The sequence below is a fragment of the Lethenteron reissneri genome, chromosome 34 (assembly GCF_015708825.2).
Source record: "Lethenteron reissneri isolate LAM-NWPU_2019-01 chromosome 34, ASM1570882v1, whole genome shotgun sequence".
NCBI classification, from domain to species: Eukaryota; Metazoa; Chordata; class Hyperoartia; order Petromyzontiformes; family Petromyzontidae; genus Lethenteron; species Lethenteron reissneri.
In genome coordinates this window covers 13,720,436-13,741,755 of record NC_083812.1, presented here as the reverse complement: position 1 = coordinate 13,741,755, position 21,320 = coordinate 13,720,436, and the positions used below count along the sequence as shown (strand labels likewise).

The 21,320-nt window shown below is 49.2% G+C and overlaps 1 protein-coding gene across 1 annotated transcript; it reads left to right on the top strand.

Moving 5' to 3' along the window:
• The first annotated feature begins 265 nt into the window (after window positions 1–265).
• On the top strand, window positions 266–21,133 carry LOC133350714 (acyl-CoA desaturase-like). Its single transcript, XM_061565369.1, is given in 6 exon segments — window positions 266–1,283; window positions 3,800–3,930; window positions 15,419–15,569; window positions 15,572–15,623; window positions 16,766–16,998; window positions 19,512–21,133. Coding segments are annotated over 6 exon segments (1,137 nt in total). The 5' UTR covers window positions 266–913; the 3' UTR covers window positions 19,712–21,133.
• The last annotated feature ends 187 nt before the right edge of the window (window positions 21,134–21,320 follow it).

Genomic DNA, 21,320 nt, shown 5'->3' with positions numbered 1-21,320 from the left:
ATCGCTCGCTCGTTTATTAAATTATTCGATTCGCCGAGCGGCGATTTCAGCAGCAGCAGCAACAACAGCAGCGGCGTCGGCTCCGCGCGCGCAGGAGGCGAAGAAAAGGGAAGACGAGCGCGAGACGCTCACGCGACGCCGCCTCGGCCAATGGGGGCGCTCGCCCGGCTCGCGGCCGCTGGCCAATGGGCGCGCGCGGCGGCCTTGCGCGAGCTCCTCCCTCCGCCTATATAAGGCGGAGGCCCCCTGGCCCCCACCTGGCGAGAAGCAGCAGCAGCAAAAGCGGACGGCTTACCACCTCCGTTCAACACTCTTCTCTTCCCCTCTTTATTTTTTTTTAAACTTCTCTCTCGCTCACATCTTTCACTCTTGCCCCCTCCCCCCCACACACACTTTCCACCTCTTCCTCGCTCTTATTCTTCTTCTTTCACTCTCATCGCCCACTCCACCGTCGAGTAACGGGGCAACTAGAAATAAATTTGGCTTCAAATAAGAGCACGGTAGAGGAGGAAATTTTTAATTGCAAGAGGGAAAAAAATCGTTGAGTAAATTGTTTATTTTATTGTAAACATAGAGGATTAACATTTTAAAAAATCGTTAAAAATCTTACTAAAGCAACGAACAGCAAAGCAAACTAGAATAATAATTTATAAATACTGTATTAACAGTACAGTACCTTAAGCCTAGTTTCAAAACGGGTTGCGGCCACCATTAGCTGCGCAACAATTCTAGCCAGAATAAATATCGTCATCAAACGCTGCTGCCTTCCCACAACCAGCCACGACCACCACAATCCCCGTCTTCCCCCCACCACCCCGCCCACTGCTGGTCCAGTGCTTCTGAGTCGAGAGCGGGGCAGAGAAATCAGCTGCAGTCGACCAAGTCAAAAGAGACCAGAAGAATAAGCAGCACAATGGGTCTCAGGGAGCGCAAATCACCCTCGGAGACGGCTCTCGAATGCCAACAGGCGGTGGACAAGAGCGGACCGGAGTATGTGGACATCCTGGAGATTCCAGACCAGGAGGTCAACAAGAAGACATCTGCCAGCGAGACCAGCAGCAGCAACGGCGGTCCTCCTCCCTCCATCACCAGCAACGGCGCCGATTCCTCCGTCTCCAAGGCGACGGAGGACGATGACCTGAACAGCAGCAGCAGCGTCTCCTCTGAATCGGCTCCACGCCGAGTCGTGTGGAGGAACGTGATTCTCATGAGCCTCCTGCACCTGGGAGCTCTCTACGGACTGCTGCTGCTGCCCGTAGCTCACCCAATCACCTGGGCCTGGAGTAAGTTGTGACCACGTTCAACACATTTTTTGTATTTTTGCCACTGAGCTAGGTATGGTTGTTGTTGTTGTTTTTTCAGAAGCGACCTGGCCACAAATGGTAGCTCAATGAATGTGGCTGATTTGTGTGGATATTTCTAGCAACTCTATTCTCATCGCGTGGAAAAATCCACGGGGAGAATATGCAAACTACAAATATGCAGGCGTCAGGATCGGGATCGAACCCACGACCTCTTGTATACCTGGCTAGGTAGTTAACAGCTCGCCACGAATTCTGGTTCTTCTAGCTGTTAGTAGTGGGGATAACGTGAGAGGGAGAGTGCTTGGGAATTCATTTTAAAAGTGAGGTTTGGGGTGGACTTTTAATGGCATAAAGTGCATTTAAATAAATTATAGGGAGAAAGATTAAATATTACTTAAAATATTTTGAGGTCGACTTGTCATGGATTATAGGACAATTGAAAAAAATAGAAAGAACATCTCCGAAAAGAGCTTAGAAATATTTAAATTTAACCTCGGACTGGGCATGGCTTAATAGGCATTAATAAAAAAATAACCTCGGAATGAATATGAAGTTCACTCAATGTTGTGGCTTAGAAGGCATCTTATTTGTTTATTAATGTTCCATAAATGTAATCATGTATTACCAGCTGAACCCATGAAAGGCAGAAAAAGGTTGCTGCAGATTATTCAAGCGCTATAGCGCTTCCAGAAATCAATACATGATGGCGGTAAATTTCACAATATTTGATAACTGTAATTATATACATTATAATAAATAATGTAACTTTTAAGAAAGCCTCTCGGAGCATCATGTGATGGATGATGTACCACCACCACCAACCGACGCTGACTATATTATTTGCACAGTGGTGGATTCGGGCCCTCCGGCATTGCGTGATGGGCTGGGCGGGAGAGATTGTTCGAGAACCGACACCGGCGCGCCTATTGACACCCCGTGCGGTAAAAACTGGAAGGCAGCAATAGCAGCAGCAAGCAAGCAACAAGCAACAATCAGCATCGCCACCGCGTTGGGTGCTGTTATAAACGCCCGCGCGCAGACTGCCACTGGCGTTTGGCGTGCCGTGCATGGCATGGCTGTGGCTTTTTTTTCTTTTGTGAAATGGTCTTTTTTGGATGGCTTAGGGTGGCCCTCGGCCCAACAATTAAGCTGTGTCGTAGTCGTTAAACAAATACGCCTCGGCTCCGTCATCGCAGAATGCAACGCAGAATTATTTTGGGAGAATGTTAAAACATTTCCCACAACTCAATACATGTTATCACACGTGGGTTTTTTAAAAGAAATATTTCACACATCTCTTTTACAGTATTCACGCCAGAAAGAATTGCGGTGGCTGCGTGCCAAAACTTACTGGCTTATGTAACAAACAAACAAATGCAGCTTGTGTAACACTGTACCTCATGCAATTCATACATGTCCTTGGTGAACTTCATATAGCCACGGTCCTGTTGTAACCGACCGTGCAGTAGTTTTGACCAGCTGCTCTTGCAAGCTACGAAGACAAACCCCATGCCCTGTAATGACCCGCATTTAGTATTCTAGGCCATGCCTCAACCTGCGCTGTTGTTCTTGTATTATTTATTGCAGAACGAATAATTTTAGATACGAGTTGATTTCCACTTGGTTACAGGCAGACAATGAACACCAAGATAGCCTAATTTTATTTGATTGCCTTCCTGATCGTGTTGCACATTTATTTGCCAGAAAAAAGATTGGCAGCCCCTCGTGTTTAAGCAGATTCACGTATACTCGTGTTTGTATTTCTTCAAACTGTTTGCAATTGGTCACCTCGACTTCTTTTGGCCAGATTGGGAATGGCATAACTAATGTGGTAAAACTCTCCAGTTTTTTCGGCAGGCATGGAGAATACTTGACATGCAGAGAGCGGTGCTTCAAGCAGCCACCCACTCCCTCTGCCCCTAACCTCATGGGTGCTTTAGTCCCACTGCTGTGTCGTCACTGGCTGTATTTGGTGTTCTGTGCCATTATATGTACAGTGAGCACTTTTCCAGTGGGAGCCCAAAGGGCCACCCCTCTATAACACTGTTGTGTGTGATATGTTCTGTATGCTTCATGCAGGGGTGTGGAATCTGACTTCATTTCGCCATGGCCACATGAGGCCTTGCGCTTAGAAATGGCCGGCAAATGATATTATGAATCCATCACCGTAAGCAAGCATCTTGGCCACACGAGCCGGGTTCTAGAGGGGAATATTTTCGACCTCATAACTCTTTCTAAATCCAGCAGCCCCTGGCCACCTGTTGAGAACCCTACCTTTTTTTTCGTTATTGAGTAATGGAAAGGTGTGCGTGTGTGATTGTATGGCCGGCTGTAGGTATTCAAATGTCCTATTTGGCCCTTGGTAAGAGAAAAGGTTCCCCCCACCTCTGATGTAACGGCGTTTCGCGTCACGCGCTGTTTTCATTCGGAGCGCCATCCGCTGTGCCCATGCTGCCCCGCCTAACCCGCGTTGCTGTGTGGCGTGCGGTGCGCAGCGTGGTTCTGCTTCACGGTGAGCGCACTGGGCATCACTGCGGGCGCGCACCGCCTCTGGAGCCACCGCTCCTACAAGGCCTCCTTGCCGCTGCGGGCTCTGCTCGCCGTCGCCAACTCCATGGCCTTCCAGGTGAGGGTGCGCTCAGGCTGCCTCGCCAACGCCGCCGCCACCGCCGCAAGCGACCGGCCATCTCCGCCGCACCTCCACCACACCTCCACCACACCTCCACCACACCCCCACCTCACCTCCACCACACCTCCACCACACCTCCACCACACCCCCACCACACCTCGTCATCGCATTTCACTCAGGGACTTCTCTATCACATTCCACTAATGAGCATCTTGGAGGTGGAGACTTCGTCATCGGGCAGCACGGTGATTCACCTTGTCACACACCGTCTCACACTTTCCATCTGCCCTCTGGTTAACATCATTTGCCCAGCCCTAGCAAGGAACCTTCATAATGAGTGGCTTTCAAATTCGACCCTTCCATACAACTTTCCCTCACACCCCCCCCCCGCACCTTCAATTAGCACGGTTGGCTATGAACAGTGCGAAATCAGTTCAACATAAATACATACGTGCGGGTACCCATCATTGCCCCTTTGTTGCTTGCCTAATGATGTCTCAGCTGAATGGCCGTTGGGGGTTCAGGTTTTCCCTCGTAAGACATCCCTTGCCTCACTGACCCATCTTGCCAGACAGTCACACTGCAACGCTGGATATTGACGTATTTACAAGTGTTGACTCGTCACCTGGGTGGCACTTTAGTCCAGCTCAACATTTTGTTTTCCGCCCTTGAACCCCTCAGTGATGGTGTTTGCACCTTAAATGTTGCAAGTTAATTCTGTGAAATTATTTACCAGTTGGAATAGCAGATAAAGAAATCAGCGGTGTTGTTTGAGCATCACTGCCAGAGGGCAGGGTGACGTTTCACTTGTTGAGTGATAACGGGCTGTTTGTAGGTCTCGATAACGTTTTATTGCGCACTCACTTGTCCTGCCAATTTATCCAGTGAAGAGGGCAAGTCTGGCTGTGGCTTGACCTAGAGTAACTTGACTGTGACATCATAAAAGTATGTTGTTAACAGCTGGTACATTCCATTGCATCACATGTCTTACAAAGCAGTTTTTGATGAGCTCATTAACAAACTGTCGAGAAGAAAATATTCTAGTCCTTGACTATAGGCAGAGCTTAGGAATGTGATGGCAAGAGCAGTTAGGCAAATTGGATATTTGGAATAGAATGACAGGAAAGCACTAGAATATATCAAGACGAAAAGGTTGAAATAGGTGGGACACGCGCAGGATGCTTCGAGGGCAGGTTGCTGAGACAGGATATTGGGAGTGGTACCCAAAGGTCTGTGACCAAACCGAAAGAGCGCTGAAACCAGATGGTGGGATGAAGGTAAAAGCAGGCCTTGGAAGGCAGACGTCAACTTTGTAGCAGCTGTAGGATCTAGCAGAAGGATGAAATAAACGGTGATATTTTGTGGCACGCTAGCGATATGTTAACTACTTTGCCGGGTATACAGGAGAGGGCATGGGTTCGATTCCGACCCAGACACATGTATATTTGGAGTTTACATGTTCTCCACCGGAATCACGTGGATTTTTCTCCGGGTCCTCCGGGTTTTCCCTCCACATTTAGAAACACGCGTTTAGAGTATTTGGCTGCTATAAATTTCCACTTGATAAGGCACTTCGTTGAGCTATGATTTATGGGCAGGTCGCTTCTGAAAAATAACTAAATAACTATATAGGGAAGTGGTAAAGTAAAAAAATAATTTAGTTTAGTAAATAGTTTATTTTGTGGCATCACTGGCTTTGACCTTGATAATCTCCACTGGATTCCTCACTCCAATGATATTGAAGATAGCATTTGATTTCCTGTATTTGCAATAACCTGCTGTTCAAACACTGGCGTGCTTTGCTTAATATCTGTACTGGTTATTATCATTATCATCACGAACTCTAAAGACCAGATGAAGACACACTCTCCGAGGGGGTCTGGGGTGCAAAGTACATTACAAAATGTCTAAGCACGGCAAAAAAAAAACCTGGCCAAAAGTTATACAGCTAAAGATAACCTGTCATAATTGCTTGTTAAATCGATAGAAGTGCTGCGTTGTTGTTAAATGTAACTTATGAAACCGCCCACACCCACCACCGACTCTTAATTAGAATTGGCTTCAGTTGAGCCCTCACCAAAATTTATTAATTCTCATTCTGTGCCCATTCGAGACATTGCCTGAATTTGTCTCCTATCAACCTCTGTGTTATTTACCAAATCTGACATTGCAAATCACAATGATTCACCATGCCTTTGAATTGCATAGCCGCCCATTAATCAGTGGTGGGGGCAAGCCACCCAATCGTTAGCCTCGACGTGACCACAGAGCCATTGGCCGATCGCGCCCCGGTGGGTTTGTGCACCAACTCGTTAGTGGGTTTGAGTGCTTCCTGCATTGATTGATATATTAATCAATCACCCTTGATCTCAAACATCAAATGCTTTTTTTTGCCAGCTATTTCTCTGTACAACACACACCAAGGTAAAGAAAATGCACAGGAAAAAATAAACATGAGATTGTTTTTCCACCCCGATAAATACAGTTTCTCCTCCGAGATTGCATGCTCTCCCTTTAAACAAAAGCCCTTTTGTTAACATGTGGGAATCTAAAGCCGCGCGTGTGCCTGCGTACGTGCGCGTGTGCCTGCGTACGTGCGCGCGTACGTTCACATCTGTACAGTGCTGATGTGTGTGGGCGTGAGGGCAAGCGCTTGCCAGAATGGCGCAAGCAGCATCATCGTGACCCGTTGCCAGGGCCGATGCACATCCTCTTTATGGTACCAATCTGTACTTGGCAAGCCGCCCTGGTACAGTTGTGCCATGGGGTGGTTGCGCTAACCCATTGTACCGTGCCGCGATGAGATTGCAGCACTATCCCCTGTTGGGCATTATTGAGCTATTGTGTGCTCCGCTACGCTCAAGCGCTTTGTTGTGCGTTGTGCCATCCTGTTTGCAATACGCTGTGCCGTGAATTGTGCGAAGAGCGAGGTGCGCTGTGCTGTGGGTGCCAGAGGGTGTGCTGATTGGCATTGCTCTTTTTAATGTATTGTCCCGGGGTGCGCGATTTAGCATTGGGTGTTGTAATAAATGGGTACTTTTTCTCCCTTACTAATCCAACCACATTCGCATCACCGGTATAGTCGATAAATACAGCGTACACGCTGAATCACAGACACGAAAATCTATGCATACAAGCGACGGATATTTCTGTAACGATTTGCAACAGGCATTTTGTGTGTGGCGTGATCACTCGACCTTTCCAGGCAAAACATCAAATGTGGAAATTGTCGAAACCGTGCTGCTGCGCAGGGCCAATACTGCACACAGATCTGCGATTTTTAGATGTCTCGCTTGTGCGTGCGTGTGTAAAACAAAAATCAAAAGCGGATAAAAAAAATCCTAACCAATACAATTGGGATTCACGTAGCAGCGAGGGCGTGGGGGAGAGGTTTTCTAAACACAGAGCTGTGCACGCTGCCAGAGAAAGCCCGGATGTCATGCGCTCCAGGCCACATTTGCCGAGTGGCTCGCTGGGCCGCACAGGCGCCTTGCAGCCTCACAAATTGGGGGGGCGGGGGGGGGGGACTGATGTTGAGCTGAGCTTTTACATGCCCGGTGCCTATCGTGAAGGGGGTGGGTGCACGTCTCATTATTTTTATGAATACTGCCCAGAGTCAGATGTTGCACAATAATCCGACGGTTCTTATTTTTTTTCGAATCGTTGTCTCTGGGTTTCGCAGCACACAGGGCACCTCAGCAAATGTTGCTTACGTAACCAATACTGGACAAGTTCGATATTAAAAGAAGGTTTTGTAAATAAACTGCTGGGTCAGATTTAATTTATTTTGTTTATACGGGGAGAAAGTCAGTGGTGGGGTTGGCATTTTGGGGAAAACAAAACAACTGCCTGCCAAATCACACACAGACAGTTTCAGCACAAGTATTTCAAAATGCATCCATCGTGATTCAACGATCTTTTTATCCACTTCACCATTCTCACTATCTGTGTCTTTGCGAACATTTTTATCGCAAGCGTTGTCACCTTTGCCACAATCGCGTCCATCGTTGAAGTCACGTCAGCTCGCGTTCGCTCGTGGTAATTTTTGTCCCACATTTGCTTCGTTGATCGTGAGTGGGGCCTTCGCAATACACTTTGCGGGAACCTCGGTGGAGAGATGTTAACTCCCTCACCTGGTATACAGGAGGTCATGGGTTCGATGCCGACCCCTGATGCCTGTGTATGTAGAGTTTGCATGTTCTACCAATTGTCGTGTGGATTTTCCTACGGGCTCCTCCAGTTTCCCCCTCCACATTTATAAACAACATGCGATTTAGAGCATTTATTTGCTTTGCATTTCCATGTGATAAGCCACTTCATTGAGCTATCATGGCCAAGTCGTTTCTGAAAAAGAGCAATATAGCTCAGGGGGCCTTACCTGGTAAAATAAAAATAGTAATAATTTTTATATAGTTTTTGGCCCCAATTGGGTGTTCAAGATGGAGGTGGCATTGGGGCCTGTCTAGTGACGATATTGCTCCTCACATTTCCCTTTCTTTGTAAAAATGCTTTCTTTCACCTACGTCGTTGCAACATCTCCCGCATCAGAAACGTTCTCGACTCTTCCTGCTGCCGAGATGGTACGCGAGCTTGGTCTTTAAAACTTCTCCACAACCTGCCCCACATATCGATCTTACCTCATTTCTGCCGATACAGTCCTGTGACAAATCCCCATTATCAAAACTGAAATTTTATTACAAACAAATTATTTGGTTGTCACTCACTTTCCTATTCTGCCCCCCTCAGTCTGGAACTCCCTTCCCCTCCATCAATTTAACACCCACGGTCCCAATCTCATGTTTAGCACCCGCCTCTTCTCACAGGTGCTTGAGAGCAGTGCCGCGGGGATCGTACGGTGGTCAAGGTCCCCCGGCCAGAGCCCCCAGAACCTCGCAGCGCCAAATGTATTTCCCACTTTCCAACTCTCCTCACCTTCCCTGGCCACACCCAATAATTAACCTCCCCCGTTGTCGGAAGACCTCTCCATTCATATCCCCCTCACTCCCCGCCCCCCACTTTCCCCTCTCCTTCTCTGTCCTTTCTTCCTCGACCACTTCCCTACTCGCCCCTTTTCATCGTAGCAGGCGTTTATTTATTCATTTTGCACTAATGCCTTCTAAGCTATTTTAACCAATTCTTAAAATTCAGTTTTTCTTAATGATGCTTTATCACGTCTCAAACGTTCTGAGATGCTCTGGTGTGAATTGAGCTCTATCAAAAACTGAATTGTTATAGTCCATCAGAACAATATCCCGTAGTGGCTGTCAAGCACACACAATCTGCTCCATGACTGTGCTTCACAGAGGTAAGTCTTTGAGGAGCCTGGCGATTGATGCCCAGTCTCTGGGGGCTATTCGCCAAAATATTCAGTGACCAAGTCCCCCTCGTCCAAGAAAGACTTACCGAGGAGTTTGTAGCATGCGAGGAGAAACAGGAAATACCCAGAGAGAGCCCATGCACACGAGAGGCTAACACTGAAGTGCCCCCCACACACGGGGTCATGAACCAGCTTGCCGTGCTGCCATCTCATGGCGACCCTGCAGTTCGGCAGACTGGCACGTGCACAGCACATGCTGGAGACCTGTGTGATCCACCCTCCCTGCCTCAGTGACGCGTCGGGTTGCATTCCCCGCACAGCAGCGTGCGCAGTATTTCTGTACGTCACCTCCCGCGGTGTTTTCTTCAATTGCCATTTGTACATTGTTGATCGCAAACTGCTGGCGAGGCAGTAAACAAAACAAAAAAATTGAATTGCTCTGTTGGTTGCTGGGGGGGTTTTCTTTGTGCGCGACGATTGTGGCTGTTTGTGTCACGCCACCCCACTTGCCGTGGTTCTATCCCGCGTGCTGCGTGCGACGCTCGCAGTCTGCACGATGTGCGGGGCTCGAATGCTTTTGTGATTTTCCTGCACGTGCGTGCGTGCGAATTTGGGTTACGCGCGTTTTAATGTTTTGTTTGCGAGCGTTGGTTTTGTCGGTTGTGTGTGCCGTGTTACAATTGTGCTGTTTCTGCTGCTCCCGGTTTACGCCTGCAGTCCAGCTTTCAGTCTCATTCACTTGTAAATTAGGTTTGTGTTTAAAAAGCAAATCGGATGATCTATTGCTGTTGATTTGTAGGCTGCGGTTGCTGAAGTGGTCTGTGCCTTGGGGACTGCAGTGGTAGAAGCTGGACTTAAGAGTCAGGGCTAGCAACCAAGGCTTTAAAACCCAGACTGAGTAATACCCTACAACAGTTTGACAATTGGTATAGTTTGGGTTCACTGTTTTATGTTTTTTTTCCCTTTTCCTATGCGAAGCGTGCGGAAACCATGCAGCGGTATGACAATCGACGTCGAACTTATATCGAATACAAATCATAAATATGAATTTCTAACACTCGCAATGCGATGCATGTATCATGGGCCTAAATTTGTATTTTGGTGGATGAATCAATAATTGCATTCCTTCTCCTTTGTCAGAAACTGCTTTCACGCTCAATTTCAGATGCACATCAAAATTCTCTCGACCGTTCTGGCACCTTCCAAATTTGGCTCGCGAAGTGCCCGTAGCAGACAGCTCCACTTGAATCATCACTAACGGTGTCGTCATTATCGTCATGGCTGTCCATCACGATTCCATTCCCCGCTTCATAATAAATACGTGCCGGCTGTGCACACCGGTTGTGTGGGACGAGGGAGGAGCACCCGGCAGCGTGAGGATGCTTGAACCACCACACATAATGGGGACTGTTAACGCAACTTCATCTATTTGTGGACAATGTAACATTTGGTAAATGTGCTCGACTGTGGCATTGGCAAACACTACAGTTGGAGTATGACGTGAACAGCCACTTGGAAAATGCCGTGTAATATTATGAGCAGCAAGATATCTCACTGCTGGGCTCTCCAGATGTCTGCACATTTCAATTAAGCGTCTGTACTCATTTATAAAGCAACGGCGATCATTACCGGCTGGTGTAAACAGCTGGACTTGGTGATAGGTGCCTGATGGGTGGTTGGAGAATTAGCATGCTGCAGTGCCCACCGTGGATATTTACCCATCATTCGCATGCTTTTTGAAGAGCGCCTCCCGAAAGTAGAGTCTTTGAGCATGCGCTGGATAACACGGTTTATTGTAATCGGTAGGCTTGATGAGCGGGGGACGAACGGCCATGCCACTTGCTTGTGAAAGCAGGGGGGGGTGCATGTCGCACCTCTTAATGCATAAATTAAGGAGCCCATCGCCCAGGAAGATTCTGAACTGGTGGGCAACGGCGCACGCGGTGCACCGCTAACCGCACCGCAGCACATAGCGACGTTTGTTTGTCTCGCTGAAACCCGACGTGAGTAATGACTCAACATTGTAATGGATTATATAATATTGCAGTTTGAAAGCACGGCCCCAGATGCACTAATACACTGTGCCTGGAGTGGAAGTGAATGCGTCGGTGTGCTTCACAGCTTTGTAAATCAGCCTGGGTCACTGATGAAGTCCATATAACCACTCGATGCTCTCTTCACCATTACTACAGCCTCTGCTACATTATTAAGGGGATATATTTCCCATAGCTTCTGTACGGTTCGGTCCTCTATCCAACTGAGCCTTTGAATGGTCTTCAGTATTACGAGTTTATAACGCCAGTGTTTCATTGCCAATGTCTTTGGTTGTCCTTCTGCCTGTGACCAAGTCACCTGGAACACACACAATCTCGTCGGTTGTCGGAAACTCAGCAAGATTGGCCTGGACCATCCTGAAATGGGTGGCTATCATGCACAACAGGTTGTTTATTGGCTGCGGGGCCTACCTGGTGGACAGTGCAGCAAAATCCATTGTTGAACTGTACATCTATGCTCCCTGCCCTCACCAACTGCGGTGAACAGCGTAGTGGAGTGTGATCAAACAGCCCCTAGGGCTTGCATGGCATGGGTAGAGCTGCGTGAGTGGGTGTACATGCTTCGTGGTACGACAGAGCAGGTAGCGTTCTCTGCACGCAGTGCCGTCTGTGACACGTAATGTTTACACGAGTCGGTGTTTGTGGATATTTTTACGGACTGGTGATTCATCGGCTGCCTGCCGACGGTGCCCGTGACGTCTTTCCGGTAGCTCGGAAGACGATGCGGCATGGTGGCACATGGCTGCAATCCAAGCACTCTTGGAGGCAGGGTTGGTGGGTTGCACTGAGAAAATCAATGTGCAGTGAGACTCCCAAAACTCGTGCATGGATGGCCAGGTGATGGCAGTACAAAGATGTCTTTGCAGACATTTGGGTGTTATCTCTTCACATGCATGGGTTTTCGCCATTCACTATTTCCTCCTGCATGCAAAAAATGTACTGCATTATGCAAGATCCTGCTGAATAAGAATCAAATCTCCATTAGACGTTTTTGTATAAATTTTGTATAAATACGAGATATTATTAATTGTATAGATTGTGGATTGGAGCGACGGAACAGTGGTTTTAGCGCACTGCAAGGAAGGTGAATTTGCGGCGAACCGAGTTTAATTCCCGCCCACGGCTAACACGAGGAGGCCCCTCCAACTTCATCAACCGTCACTGACCGGTATGGTGAAGTATGATCGTACAACCCCCCTTTAACTAACGCAGTGTGGCAAGACCTTCATCCAGCCAGCAGTGGCTTGACAAATGACTACAAATTCTAAATTGAATATGCATTTTTTTAAACAGAGGATCATTCTTGTGCGCTAAATGCGTAGTTGTGCGTAACGGTCTTGGTCTTTTTTTTTATCCGTCCATTTTTCTCCTCCGGCTTCTTTCGCGGCAGACTTCGTCTCCGCTGACACGCCGAGGTGCTCGTCGCCAGGGCAACGGCACGTGCCGCTTCCCCTCCCGAGCGCCGGTATCGGATGCGATGCCATGCCGGCTCCTTATTAGTTATTACCTGCCTCGGTCCGTCTCTGTCGTGGAGACTGCGGCCGAAGAATGACGGCGGAGGCGGCTGCTATACAGTAACAACAGCCACCACCTCCCGTCGAAAAACAACATCGTTGTGCGGACTCTTGAGAATATTCAAGTGCTTTACGCTTGTCGAGTACCAACAACAGCGTGGTAATCGGCTCGTTGGAGCTGGTGATTTAGGAGAAGAAGAACCACCTCCTCGGTGCGTTTTTTGTAAACGTCAGCTGACGCGGCGTTAATCCGGCAGGGATATAACAAGTCGCCTCCACGATTCCATTAATTGGCGCGAATCGGACGGTGGGGTGATGGGGGTGTTAGGATTCAATTCGCAATTCCATTGTTTTGTTGTCATTGCAGAACACGTCGAAGCTATAGTGGCATGAGCATATATATATATAAAATATATACACATTTAAAATAATTGATCAGCGTTACTTAATTGGTGAATAAATTATTGGATGAGTGAATGGGTGAGCGCATTAATTGGTGAGTGGGTGAGTGTGTTGTTCTGTGCTGCAGTGCGGATGAGACCGAGTCCTTGACATGGGTATCGGAATCTACACGTCGCTACAAATCTCCAAGCAGATCAATGATTGAAAGTGGGATCTGTCTGCGATCTGAGCAACTGGTTATAGGTTGGAGGAGATGGTGGTGTCGTTGATAGAATGGGGTCTCGATAATAATTAGACATTCAAACAATGCGCTATCATATTTTATGATGTGCTTTTTTACTCCTTTTAAATATTTAATTTTTTAAGTATACCCACTTCATGCATCATTATTCATGCGACGCAATGATTGTTTTAGGTGATAATTTCGTGAAAGGCAATATCCTAAATAAAGATTGATGGTTAAAAGTATTAATGATAGATTAGGACCATTTTACAATCCACTGCTGAATGATGAAGGCCTTGCCACCTCATGGCATTACTCCACCACACTGAGCAATGTGGGTTTTTAAATTGTTTGGGATACCCAGATTTGGATCATATTTCACTCGCCACTGATACTAACCGTGGCTGGAAATCAAACTCGGGTCACTGGGCTCATAGCGCAGTGGGCTAAACCACTCCATCAGCCGCTCCACCCCCAGCGTCTTGTCATAGTGGCTGGAACAACCTTCAGTGTTTCACATGCAAGATTATCCATCGCGCCTGGGTGTCACAAGGGCCGTAAGCCCTAGCTCCCCGGTGACTTATCCCACCTGCCCGACTCGCTTTGATGAGCCCAAGGCTCAACTCAAGTTCACGCGAATTTAAATCTTCCCATTTAAACCGAACCACCCAGAGCAGCAGCTGCTGATGAGAGCTGAGAGCGTGGCTGCATGTGGTTGAGCCGTTCAATGAGAGCTTTCCACGTAAAGAGGTACATTCTTTAAAGTTCATATTTCTGCTCGAGTTGGTGCGACTTCTTCAGCATTTCGAACACCAGCTGACAATTGGCCTGTTTTGTGACCAGTCTAAAATGTGCTTCGTATCCTGGAGCTCATCACGCACGATGGTGCTGGCTGGAGCAGTGTTGTCTTTGCCCGTGTTCTCTGGGCCTGGGATAGGTATATTGAGATGCGCGCGTGTTGTGTTTGACGGTGTGCTGTTTGTAATAAGCGCCTTGCCTTGATGATGATGATGAAAGGTCCGGTGTTTGCTTTGCCTCCAAATTGCCTTTGTGTGTGTACGTACGTTGAACCACTTTCGCACCGTACGTATCCAACCGCGCTAATCGGAGGTGCAATTAGTGTTGCTGCGCGCGTGTTGTTGAGCGCGTTGCTTTTGTCATCGCAGCACCGTGACATCGACTAGGTTATCTCTGCCACGGGTAGATCTGCTGGCATTTATATTGTCCTGTTCTGTTTACGTGACAAACCTTACTAATTGGCTGTGGCGGGTGGTGGCGGGTTTAATGACACATTTATATTTATGCGATCTAACCCAAAAAACCCCCCCTCTATGTTGACATACAGCACGCAATGTATTTATGTTAATACAAATAAGATGTAATCTTGACAACGGTCTGTTTTGCCACCAATAAGAAGTGACGTAATGTAACCTTCACGCGGTTTCGGACCGGTGTTATCTTGACATGTAAACTCTGGACTGTTCTCAACTTATCAGCTCATAGCCTGTTAAAACATCTTCTGCTGAGTTGCCTGACGTTACAGGCAAGGGTAAAGCAGTTTGGAACCCATTCAGCTGTGTAATTAGTACAGTGGTTTATTGTTGTTGTTTTGTACAATCAGTGCGTGGAATGTAAATATCTGTTGTTGTATTTAGTGGCATGTTATACAAAAGTGCATTTTTTCCCTCCTCTTAATTTACACAGTTTTAATTGGCAAACTAAATGAAAATGTTCCACTTGAGATACTTCCCGCAAATGTGCCACATTTTTTGTTATTCCAAGTGGAGACCCTTGTTCTCTCGACGGACTCTCACCTGGACATAAACGAGGGCCATCGGTCGATCCACTCACTCACTGCTTGCGAACTCTGCTCACCCTTAGGCGTCTGCTGCTCGTTCGACCGCGTCTGACCGGTGGTGTTTTTTTCTCGCCTCGTGTGTGTGTGTGTGCGCGTGTGTGCTTGCCGCGGCTCTAGAACGACATCTTCGAGTGGTCACGTGACCACCGCGTGCACCACAAGTTCTCGGAGACCCACGCCGACCCGCACAACGCCAAGCGCGGCTTCTTCTTTTCCCACGTGGGCTGGCTCCTCCTGCGCAAGCACCCCGAAGTCATCACCAAGGGCAAAGCCTCGACCTCTCGGACCTGGAGAAAGACCCCATTGTGCAGTTCCAGCGCAAGTACGTCAACCGAGGCGCGACAAGGGGAAGGGGTTTATTCTCCGCTTTCGAACTCCGCTTGAAAGCGTTAATAAGTTATCTCTGTCTGACTGGAGTGCAGCAGGGGCGATGGTTCATGGTAACACTCGTAAAGATTATCCCAACGGTGATAAAAAAAAAATTGTTTCAAGTTGTGTTGCTATTTGGGACCTACCCTACAGATTAACGAGCCACATTAACCAGAGCAAGGACGCCCAGATCTTGGCAGGTGAAACAAAACATAAAATGGCGTTAAATGGATAAGGCCGTTGGGCCAAGGCACCCTTGGTCACATGCGGTGGCTCTCACTTTACACGCGACGTCACCGCGTCACGTCGCACGTTAGTGCACCGCATAACGTCGTCGCCCCTTTGTGCGGCTGAGAAGGTGACATCCTTGCCGTCGATGAAACACTTTCGAGGGCAAAAGCGTGTTGGAATGCGTTACGGAATCCGCGTGCGTGATAATTTTTCCTTTTTTGCCAAATGTTAAGCCGTGATCACCGCTCGTAGTTAGTGGAGGTTTTTACGCTTGTGAGTAATTCCACGGGCCAGATGGGGCAAAAACGTGTCACGTCGCGTCGCTCGCAAGCACGCACGCGGCACGTTGGAAGAGAAACGCAATCCACGTGTCGGGCTAAAAGGGGATCGCGTTGGTATGAGCAGATCCACAAAAGAGCAGGCACTGCAGTGGAGGTTGTAGAAGGGGTGTGGGCGATGGGGCGAGCGAGGTCGCTGGACATGATAGAAAGAGCCCCCTTCACTGGAGCCATTTTGCCCGGGCACCGCGTGTAGTTTGCTGCCCGCGTGTCACCGTGTCCCTGATTTCCAAGTGCGGTCTGCTCATCCTAGGGGGTGTTGAGCATTTATTCTCTCCAGCCTTGACCACTACGTACGAGATGCCCTCGGTCGTGTATGGTGGTGGTGGTGGTGGTGGGGTCGCCCGAGGTCGTGCATGGTGTCGAAAGCTTGGGAGGTGGAATGCTCAACCGCATTTGGATCACGAGCAGTGGCCGAAAGCTCGCATGCTGTGCCCACAACGTCTTAGATTTTACACAAAATCCCACTCCTCATCTCTCTCCTGCCCCCTTCCACCTCTCTGTCTCTTCCCCCCCCCCCCCCAAGGTACTACAAGCCCTCCGTTGTGATCATGTGCTTCATCGTGCCCACGTTGGTGCCCTGGTACTTCTGGGGAGAGACCATTCACACCGCCTTCTACCTGGCGGGGCTGCTGCGGTACACGCTGGCGCTCAACGCCACGTGGCTGGTCAACTCGGCGGCGCACATGTACGGCATGCGGCCCTACGACAAGACCATCAACCCGCGGGAGAATCGCTTCGTCACCATCAGCGCCATCGGTGAGGCCGCGCCACATTGAGCGCGCCGCAAAAGTGGTTTGAGCAGTAATCGATTGTCATTCGTATTTATTCACCCCCTGGCAAAAGAGACATCATGAATGAGTTCACGATTTGACGCTGCGATTTGATTCGAGGGTCGATTGCTTCAGCACCAGCTGGTACTGTCTGTCTCATTCTGTCTCATTGCCTTAATAGCTTAAAGGTAACAGGAGAGTTTGAGCGAGCGCATCCTAAACGCTTGACGTCAGCGCTGCTGTCCTTCCCCCGCACCTCCGATTAGCACGGTTGACTACGTACTTTGCGAAAAAAGTGCAGCATACACACGTTCATACGCCGGCAAAGATTGCGCGACACCTTGGGGCTCTCATCGATGGCGAGCTCTCGCTATCTTCCCACGTACCTCCCCTCTCTGCAGGACCTTTCGCCTCCTCCCACCTTTTCTTTCTCCCCAGCTGCCGCCGAGACACTCGCCCGTGTCACCGTCGCGTTACGACTCCACCACCGCAAACTCTCCCCTCCTCTGTGGCCTCCCTAAAATTGGTCATCTCCACAAACTCCAGATGTGTTTTCCAAACCGCCACGGGCCAGACTCCTCGCCTCGCACCCACAAATGGGACCATGTCACACTGGATCCTTTCAACGAGACCTGTTTGTTGTGGGCAACTTTGGAATAATTTTTGGCCGGTTTTCTTAGAGGCTAAGTCGCTAACAGCAGCACGACGCTGCAGTAAAGTTTTGTTACAGGAGAGCTGTCGCTGCCCCCTGTTACAGACAGATGTATAGGCAAACAGAGGTAATGAATAAACACTTTCAACCCGAGTTTAAAATCAATGCCTATTAGTAAAATGTATTTTTCTAATTAACAAAATGAAAGAGTGAAGGGGGGATACGTCTCTTATAAGTACAAATTTTTAATTTACAGAGTGATGTCACCGTGGCATCTGTGTCAGGCTGGGTGCAATTTGAGGCTTCTTTGTATGCGCTCACACGCGTGTGTGTATCTGCACGAGGGGAGTGACAGTGCAGTGGTTAGCACGCTGCGCTACGAACCCAACGACCCAACTTTTATTGTCACTCATGACCAGATAACAGTGGCGAATATTTGAACCGGTCCTAGGCCATGGCTAGGTCGAATCGGCATCAAATGAGTACCTGATTGTGTATGTACAAACTTCAGACCTGGGGAGACAAAGGCGGTCGGGTACGGTGTTGGCCTCCCACCGACATTTACATTTTAGTGCTGCCTATTATCTCATTCCACCTGAAATTATCACGTGGTGTCAAAGTGCAGTTAGCCTCACGCGTATATACTTTTGACATTGCTGCTGCCACGTCACGGAGAATGGCAGCGGTTGTGTGTTGGCTTTCAATTGCCCAACAGCGACCGAAGAATACACATTGTGACTTGGAAGGCAGCAGCAGCAGCCATGTTTTTTGCAGTCCTGCAGTGCCACACTCCACCTCGCAGTCATGCACGTGAGCGGATCTCACCGCTCCATCTCCGCCGCGATCGTCCTCTCGGGGCGCGTCGTCGTGTCCTTTCGCCGACGTTCCGTCGCGAGCCCCGTCTTGTCGAACGTCATCCATTCTAGCACCGTGTGTCCTGCCCAAGCGCGGCACTCTTCTTCACGGACTACACGTCTCTTACATTTGCGCTCGCGCGTGGTTTGTGTGGTCTGTCTCCTGCGAGATCTTCTTGTGTTTGCCCTCTGATGCCACCAAAGTGTGTGTACCCACGAGGCAAAGGTCAGCGTGAGGTCAACTGCAAAACTGGACCGGCGCCGGATGTAGCTCGCAACTGCACCGCACGGAAGCATTTCTAGAAGTAGGCGCTGAGTCTCCCGTTTTTTAAATGAACAAAAATTGTCCGGGCATCATTTGCACGCGCGTTTAGTCAAATTGGGTTCGCTAATTATTACCCGACACCTGTTCCCGCTTCTTTGATGGTATCCACAGTTGCTCCACGTGCTTCTTTATTCGTACTGCGAAGGACAACGATTACCTCTTCAGGCGTGACATGTAGAACATCCTCCTCTTCCTCGCCCAGACATTGTTTTTGATTTCCTTATTTGAGGCCTGATTAGATGTTGTTCTATGTGATAATGAATGAGTAATGCTGCAGTAGTTGTTATTTATGTACTGTTTGCATGTGCACAATTGTTTACTTGTGTTGGAGATTTTAACGTGTTTTTATGTAAATATCATCACCATCATCACGATCCATGAGCCGATAGCCCCGTAGGTGTCCACTGCGCATTGCGTCATTTGTTGTTTCCACTTTCTTCTGTCTTGTGCCAATCTGCTCAAGTAGTGGCCGCATCTTTCTGGCAACAATCTCTTTACGTCCTCATGAAGCCACTCTCTGTGAGGGCTTCATCTCTTTCCGGTTCCTTCCATTTTTCCAACCACACACTTTACATTTTCCTGTTGTTGTCCATCCTACATATATCTGCACACACGTAAATAACGTGTACATCGGTCACTCTAACGAATGTGTGCGTTTGCGCGTGCAGGCGAGGGATTCCACAACTACCACCACACGTTCCCGTACGACTACGCGACCAGCGAGTACGGCTGGCGGCTCAACCTCACCACGATGTTCATCGACTTCATGTGCTGGGTGGGACTGGCGAGCGAGCCCAAGAAGGTGTCGCGGGAAATGGTGATGGCGCGCAAGATGCGCACCGGCGACGGCAGCGGGCGCAGTGGCTAGCCGAGGGGCCCGCCGCACGTGGAGCCGCACGACGCGTCCGAGGTGGGGGGGGGGGGGGGGTCGTGGGGGGGGGGGGTCCGGGGGGACGCACGTCACCGGCGGGTGCTGCCTCCTCCCCCTCACCCCCTACGGAATCCGGCCGGCGAGCGGTCCACCCCCCGTCCCCGCCCGCCCCCTAACCGTGTTGACAAGGGGGGGGGGGCAGGGGGGGGCGGCGGTGTAGACAGAACGGGAGCAGCCCAATCCTGAGGCTTGTCTCTCCGCGGGAAAATGCGCCCCTCGCGTTGGGTTTTCGAGTAACGCGAAGCACTTAAAATTATTATTTTTTAAACCCCTGAAAGAAACGTAAAAAAAAAACACTCGTGCGCACCGCACTTTATGAAATTTTACGCACATCGTACGCCCCTTCCCCCCCCCCCCGCCAAATCGTGGCTTCCGGGAAGGTGAGTCCGTGGGTCGAATGCGTCTCACCTTTGCGGAGCCCGGTCAGTGAGCGCCGGTGCGCCGCGCTGTAATTGCGTTCCCGATGGGAAGTGGCACGCTAAATAAACACGTTAATGAGCATCCACCCCCCCCCCCCCCTCAAAGGACCCAGCGGCCCGATGCATTTTCGCGTCTCCCGGCCCCGAGAGTGTCGTTTTGCCGGCGCCGAGCGCAAGCGCGTGACGCCGCGCGATTGATTTTTGGCCCAAGGCCGCCGGGAACCCCCCCCCCAACGCATTCCGATGGCTGCAGCGATGCTGCTGGGTAGACCAGGTGACCGGGTAGTTGCCGCACGGACGGGGTCACTGCTGTGTGTGTGTCACCCAACTCGACTCATCCCCCACCCCTGCCAACCCCATCTCTCCCCTCCCATCACTGACCTCTTCCCTTACCACCGCCCCTCTTTAATCCCATCTACTACTGCCCCTCCTTACCCTCATTCAATCCGACGCCCTACCCCTCCCAGACGGGCCAGGTGACAGTGATGTCCCTTGTAACCTTGTGCTCGTTGTGAACCGCTTGACTTAGCTCTTACCTGTTTACTGTTTGCTCTATGTAGCACATGATTTCGAAGTGATAGGCTTATACATATATATTTAGATATGTGATGACAACAAATATTAAAACCACAGGTGAAATTGCTGACCATCTGTTGAAAACAATAATTTCTAACTTTGTGAGTTTTTGGATCAGATCTGGACCTGGAGCTTGTGATAAGAGATTTAGGCACAGGAATCTTTAGTTCGTATTTTTACAAACTTACTTTTGACTGTGCCAACTAAACAACGAAGATCAGACGACACTGCTGAGCTTTTCATCGAGTTTTATTTAATTGAACTGATCAGGAGGCGTTTGAGTGTATGCAGGCAATCCGATCGATGTCTGATTAACTGCTTTACTGTTTAAAGAAAATAATAAAATGAAAAAATGTCGACAGAATGAGTCTCTGGTGTGCAGTCACGCGCCGGTTTGTTCCACCACGCAGCGTGAGCTGTGCGGCCGCGGGCTTCAGAGGGGGCTCCGTTGTGTGCGCGTGCGCAAACGGCCCCACGCGTCTGGATTGTTCCTGCGCAACTTTGCAGTTCCGGGTCTCTGTGCGGTCACACTGAGTAACTGAGGCAAAGCT